Source organism: Catharus ustulatus, chromosome 1 (assembly GCF_009819885.2).
Source record: "Catharus ustulatus isolate bCatUst1 chromosome 1, bCatUst1.pri.v2, whole genome shotgun sequence".
In the NCBI taxonomy this organism is placed as follows: Eukaryota; Metazoa; Chordata; class Aves; order Passeriformes; family Turdidae; genus Catharus; species Catharus ustulatus.
The window spans coordinates 137,181,652-137,188,259 of record NC_046221.1 but is presented as its reverse complement, the minus strand read 5'-3'; the positions used below and the strand labels follow the sequence as shown (position 1 = coordinate 137,188,259).

Below are 6,608 nucleotides of genomic sequence, written 5' to 3'. Positions count from 1 at the left end.
CTTTCCTGGTAGGAAAGATGGATGCTAATGTCTTTACAAATGATTCCATGAGGAGATGATTTAGGAGATTTAGGAGAAATGAGTGTTACTGTCTTTGAAATGAGTCTCTGGGAACACCAAACTGCACAGATTTGTGACAGAACCCAAGCATTTTGACCAGGCATTTTGAATTCCTGAACTTTAGGGCATTAGGAGAAATGGGTGTGTGCAAAGCCTATTGTAGAGCCCAAATGGTCTGAACTTTTGGTGGATCCCCAGAAGCCAGAGAGTCTGAACTTCTGAACTTTAGGGAAAATGACGATACATGTTTTTGGGGGAATATGTGGTAGGTGGTTTGGGAAGGCTGTACCTTCCCAGTGTCTCAGCCAATGGGGAAATGAAGAAGGTGAGGTTTAGGATAAAAGGAGGCTGCATCCTCCAAAACCTCAAGAGACACCCCACGGGGGATTACCTAGTGGACTCTCTCCCTTTATTAGAATAAAATTGCAGAACTCCTCTGCCTCCTTTATGGACATTGGCTTTTCATAGTGTGGCATTTATGTACACAGTTAGGAATTTATTTCCTAATATTTAACCTAAATTTCCCCTCTTTCCATTTGTACCCACTCCTCTTATGCCAGGGCTGGGGAGGATGGGTGGGTCAGGAGATGGGTGTTCCTCCAGGCAGGGTCAGGAGATGGGTGTTCCTCCTCCAATGTCTTGAGGTTCCTTCTGGGGTGCCAGAACTGATGCTTGGAAAGGCTGACCTGGAACAGAGACTAGACAGAGCAAAAGGGATAAAATAGGTATTTATTGAAAGGATACACCTTGGGCAGTGCAAGAGCCCAGCTGCAGATACACCCAAATCAAATCCAAGACGGATCCCGGTCACAAGTCTTTACACTTTTATAAGTTTTGGTTCATTTACATATTGGGGTCAGTTATCCAACCACAGCCCCAGGCTGTGAAGTATCAGTCCCCTGCCTTGCCCCCTTTCCCTTGCCATTGTTTATGCTTTTTGGGTACCAGTTGTCCTTGATGCTCTAGCTAGGAAGGGATTGTTTTGTCTAACTACCCTGTGAAGAGAACTTACCAACCCCCAACATGAAGTTTCAGAGTTACACACTAAACAGCAGAAATTCTGAAAAATATAAAAGCTAAAACCCAAGGCATCACTATCACTACAGTTCCTGACAAAGAATCCCTCTCCAGCTTTCCTGTAAGCTCACTTTAGATACTGAAAAGCTGCTGTGAGGTTTCCACACAATCTTCTCTTGTCCAGGCTGAACAGCTCCAACTTTCTCAGCCTCTCTTCATCGTGGAGATGTTCCTGTTCTCTTACCAACTTCATTGCCTTCCTTTGGACTTGCTCCAACAACTCCATGTCTGTCTTACGAATGAAGTGGAAGAAGAGCTTCTCTTTCTACAGTAACAACTTCCAATGTAATTAAGGTGTCAGTATATGCATAGTCTATGTCTGACTGCACCACTCTCTCAACTACAACTAGCCAGGATCTGGTTCTGAAGATTTTCAGGCATCCCTGTTCTTAGAACATGTATATGTCCTGAGGATAAGCAGGATGACTAGCAGAAGCTTTTATCTATTTCAGTAATTTGGCTGAGTTTCTCTAATATTTTACCAAGAGAAGAGTTCACAAAGGCTGCCCAAGTGATTTGCAATGTACATTTATGATTACATACAATAATATTACAGTACTAGAAAAGTTTTTCACCCAGAGAGTGGTTGGACAGTGGAACAGGCTACCCAGGGAAGTGGTTGCAGCACTAAGCCTGACAATTCAAGAAGTGTTTGGACCATGCTTTCAGGCAAATGGTGTGACTCTTGGGGCTGTCACATGCAGCTCTCAGCTGTAAGCATTCTTCATTTTTCTATAAGTAACCCAAGGAGATAGAGGAAAGTTCTTCTTTCTCACCTTACATGAGGACAGAAGTCCATTACATGTCCTGAGTTCAATGCAATTTATCTTCTGTCCTGCATGTTACTTTGTATGTTCAGTTATTTGAGGGAAATATTTCAGCTCCTCTGAGTTACTGGTTAATGCATCCATATGTAAAATGTTCAGTTTCAGAATATGAATTACAAAATAACCCTCAGGGAGATCATACTCTATTAGCATGACTTGTAGCACACTGTTCAAATTAGTCTCTTTTGGAAGAGATGGTTTACCAATAATTATGCTAAGCTTTACTTGATACCAAGTTCAGAAGAGTCAACTTAATAAAGACCAATAAAATGTGTATCCACTTTATGAAAATGTTGTAAGAATTCAACACTTGGAAGAGTCACCTTACTGAAGTTTTGTGGCTCAGCAATTTTAATTTTTGCAACAACATATGTAATATCCCTTGGTGTAAGAAATGTTGTAGTTTCTTACCACACTACACATATATCTTTAGAAAGGAGGAAAAATTTACATTAAAAAAGATGTGGCTGTATGCTAATATATCCACTATATTTATTTTTTATGACTTCGTAAGAACAATCAGTGCTCAGCCATGTGAGGTTTTGGCATGAAGGAGTGGCTCATGGTGACTCGTTCTCCAAATCTTTCTAATAAATATTACTAATTTAGTATAATTAATACAAGTAATTATATGAAATGAATGGAAATTGTTTTATTCAGTTCACATGGTACTTTCATTCAATCAATTTTTGAGGTAAACTATTTTTTCCAATAGTATTAAAATCTTCCTTCTAGGTACAAAACTAATTTACATTTGCATTCTTTATGCCAAGTAAAATGATGAAGTGTGATGAAAGATCTAATTTTAAAACATTAATTATAAATCAAAGCAGGTGTCAAGACTTTGATAAAAAACAAATGTTTAGTATCAAGGTAATTAAGAAATCCCACTGAGTTGAAACCAGTTAAAAAACCCTTGGTGCTTCAGAGCTTACAAGCACTCTGTAAGCACCTGTTAACATTTGCAGATCACCTCGTGCATTGGGAGCTGCCCACCTCAGAGACGGAAAGAACAAGGTGATTTACCTATGGTCACAGAGCTGAGTGTTCAAGTCAATGTCAGATTTCAGAACCTTCTGATTCCCTTTTTTCAATATTAAAACCAGTCATTTTTTGAAGAGCAGGAGGAGGCAAAGGAGTAGAGGCTAGGTTTCCCATGCTTTCTGTTTTGAGGATCCCAATTTTTACAATGACTGCCCTGATCGAAAGAATTCAGTTCCAACTTCTAACTTGTCTTCACACCTGCTATCAGCTCTTCTGTTTTCCAGCTGCACACTTTGAAGAAGGGTTTCATGTGAAAAGCAAAGTTGGACATAAAAGTTTGCTGAACAGAAACATTTTCCAGATCCCACAACTACCTTTAAGAGTGTAAAATTGTCACAAAGTCATGTTCACAGATGGGATCTTGCTACTCTTTTTCCCTTAGTACAGATAATTAGAAAAAATGGTCTGACAGAAAAAGTCCCACAGAGTTGGGCAGCCTGTGAGCGAGCAGAGTTTAGGAGGATACAACAAAAGCTGACAAGAAACCAGAAATTGTAAAAGTTTATATTTAACATTGATAATAATTATCTCACAGTCTAAAATTAATTCAATTTTAAAAAAGAATGCTCTATGCATTGTTACCCACCTGGTAGATTTCATATTAACACTAGGGAGAAAATAATTCAAGTTCTTGCATCCAGGATAATTCTAGTAAGTCACTGTGGTCTACACAAATAAAAAAGGATATTATAATACTGCTCTATAGGTGTCCTACATTCCAAAGTTTTCAAGAAAATTCATGCTTTGAAAGTCTTTGCACTTATATAATGAAATACCTTTGTACAGTGCATATAAAAAGATAATTCAGATTATCACTCCTGGGAAGAGTATATCATGCTATTGTAACTAAAAACTTGCTTCATGTAAGTTACTTGATGTAACTTATATATAAAAAAGGGCATTTTTAAAAGTAGTGTCCATATGTCATGACAATGTGTCAAGTTCCTTTAACTCCAGTTACAAATTTTCATTTGAGACCACATAGAGTTCTTTAAGCTTCTCAAACTTTGACCCCCACTCTTGGAGGCAATCGTAATTCAGATCTTCATCCCCACTGATGGAATCTAATGAGCTAAGGCTCCCTGCTAGAGAGCATTGCCCTTCCAAGCAGTAAAAATGAATAGTGTCTGCTGGCAGACTCTTTAGATCATTGTCTGCATCCCGTATGATTTGAGAAACATATTCCTTGAAGTCTGGGATGTTGGTAACAGCTGATATTGATTGCTTTTGATGTGCATGTTTTGGGACTGAGTCTCTTTTTGGGCCAGTTGGTGTCCTGGAGTGTGGAGCAGCTGCTTGTAAGGAGGAGCGGGGAATTTTATGGAGAGGTTTCTTCAGTTCATCTATATCATAAGCATTCTGCAAACAAAGAGAATGCAATTATCAGAGAGAAACAATTCAAAAGGAAACTGATTCTGAAAATGTTTTATAACACAAGGCAATTCTGTGAATTCTGTGAGTTCTCTATAAGCTGAAGAGGAGAGTGCCTAGTTCAGAGGACTAAGTTCAGATCATACCAAATCCCCCCATGTAATGACAGTTTTCAGCTAAAGCAATAACGATGTGTCCAGAGCAGCTCCCTTGAAAGTGGGCACACATGACCAGAATCATTAAAGGTACAGACCAGGTTGAAATAGAAGCCTCCCACTTAAGAGGACTTCTGGTTGAAAAAAAAAAAAAAGGAAGAAAAAAGCCTGTTTGATAATAAGTTATCTAAAACGTCTGGGAGCAGAAAGTGAGGAGAAGTTGGATTTGCAAAGCTGGATTGAAGCTGTATCATACCTGGTCACGCTCTCCACCTCCTTCCTCATTATAATTGAAGACATTTTCTCTAACATCCTCCCAGCTTTCACGCTCTTCCGGAATGTGGTAAATTCCTCCTTTCCGAAACCCTGAACTTCCCCACTGACTCCACACTGTGTAGGAAACCAAGAGTGCTGGAAGAAATAAAGACACATATTTGTTATATGATGTATGACAAAGTATGTTGCATGACAAACAACTAGTTATATGATTCCTGAGATATTAAATCAACTCTTAATTTGACAACTAAATTTGCAGGTAAGAAAAGAGTATTGTTAACATATAAACAACTTAAATTTGTGAATGTAAAGAATAATCTATGTATATTACATCATAAACTTCATTAAAAGGGTATTTTACTTACCTAAAGGAATCCATTTAAATAGAAGGCATTTTGGCCAATCTCTGGCCTTTCACCAATCCTGAGTAAATAAGATACCCAAAGTAAGTAAACCACTGTTTTAATGAAGGTTACAAGTGTAATATAATCATGGAGTCTTTGCTATTATGAGATGTGTACACAGTTTATTAACATGAACAGTTTTATGGTGTTACTAATTTTTCAGCCAAGGTGTAGCTGAAAAAGGGCACAGTGAACATCTCTCTCTGCCCACACTTTTAATGAGGCTTGCCTTTTAAGACCATGAACTTTCTAGAACTCTTACTTCCTAATATGTGAAGAGCATACATAGCTGTAGGTCCTATCTGCTACAAATGTAAAGGCTCAGGGCAGGTGGGAGTTTCAAATGGATGTGGCTGCACAAGGAGTTGCACACAAAGATGGAAAGCTCTTACTTAAGAAGGACTGAAAGTAAGTGACTCTGGAAGAGAGAAGTCCTAACTTTGATTGAACTGTCTTCAAAGCAAGTAAACTGTAACTATGTGTTGTTGTCTGTCTCTTAGCATCCTCAAATAGCAATATCCAGAAAAGAAAAAACACTAATCACAACACTCAGAGGTAAAGTAGACTTAATTCAGTGGAACATGGTACAAGATTAAAAATAAGGAAAAAAGGTGCATGATCTCCTACCTAGGAAGACAAGGAGGCACATGCTGATTGCCAGAATAGAGCCAGAGCTTAGTCCAACAGGTCTTCCAGCCTTCACCTGGCTAATTTCACACCATCTTCCCTTGTAACCTTCAGGGCACTGGCAGATAGTCTTGTCTTGGGATTGAGCCACACAGGTACCCCCATTCCTACAGGTCCAGTGTCCACAAGGGGATGAAGTACAGTGTCTGAGCCCTGTAAGGGTGTCAGTCACTTCTACTTTCCCAGCTGGGCACCTGAACAACCAAAGCAGATGATATCTTATAGTCAAGCAAAGCATCTGGAGCTGTATGTTGTTTTGTGCAAAGTTTGTTACTATTTCTTTAAAGTTCAATTATTTTCAAGCAAAACACAAATACACACTGACAGTTTGAAATACATGGAAACTCTAACTTAGTGAGCTATTAGACTTATGAAAACATGAACGCATGTTCTGTTTTAGTGATCCAGAAGATACGCAGAAGAGCTTCTCTCTTTCCTTAAAAGAGGGAGCCATCACTTTCTGACTAACCCTTTTTCTACATCCTTGTTCTAATCAAAGCCCCTAAAAGAAAATAGACAGCTGAAATCAATAGGAAAAGAGCCAGCAAGCAAGTGGTACAAGTTTAGCAATGTTCCTTTGGACTCTGGGGAGAAATGTCATTGACCTCCTCAAAATTACTTGTCTTGTCTTTTAGGATTGATTTCTTCTTGTGTGTAATTGGAGAGGCCTTGTAGGTATAGTGTGTGAAGTCACAGACTTTCTTTCT

At 38.8% G+C, this 6,608-nt stretch overlaps 1 protein-coding gene across 1 annotated transcript in view; it reads right to left on the bottom strand.

Annotated features, from left to right (window-relative positions):
- Positions 1–3,497: 3,497 nt before the first annotated feature.
- Positions 3,498–6,608, bottom strand: part of LOC116999680 (neural-cadherin-like) — a 54,762-nt gene continuing 51,651 nt past the window's right edge. The window contains exons 31-33 of the mRNA XM_033066610.1: positions 5,842–6,095; positions 4,791–4,945; positions 3,498–4,367 (exon numbers count right to left, since the gene is read on the bottom strand). Of these exons, the coding sequence (XP_032922501.1) occupies positions 3,966–4,367; positions 4,791–4,945; positions 5,842–6,095 (811 nt within the window). The 3' untranslated portion in view covers positions 3,498–3,965. The remainder of the gene's footprint in view (positions 4,368–4,790; positions 4,946–5,841; positions 6,096–6,608) is intronic.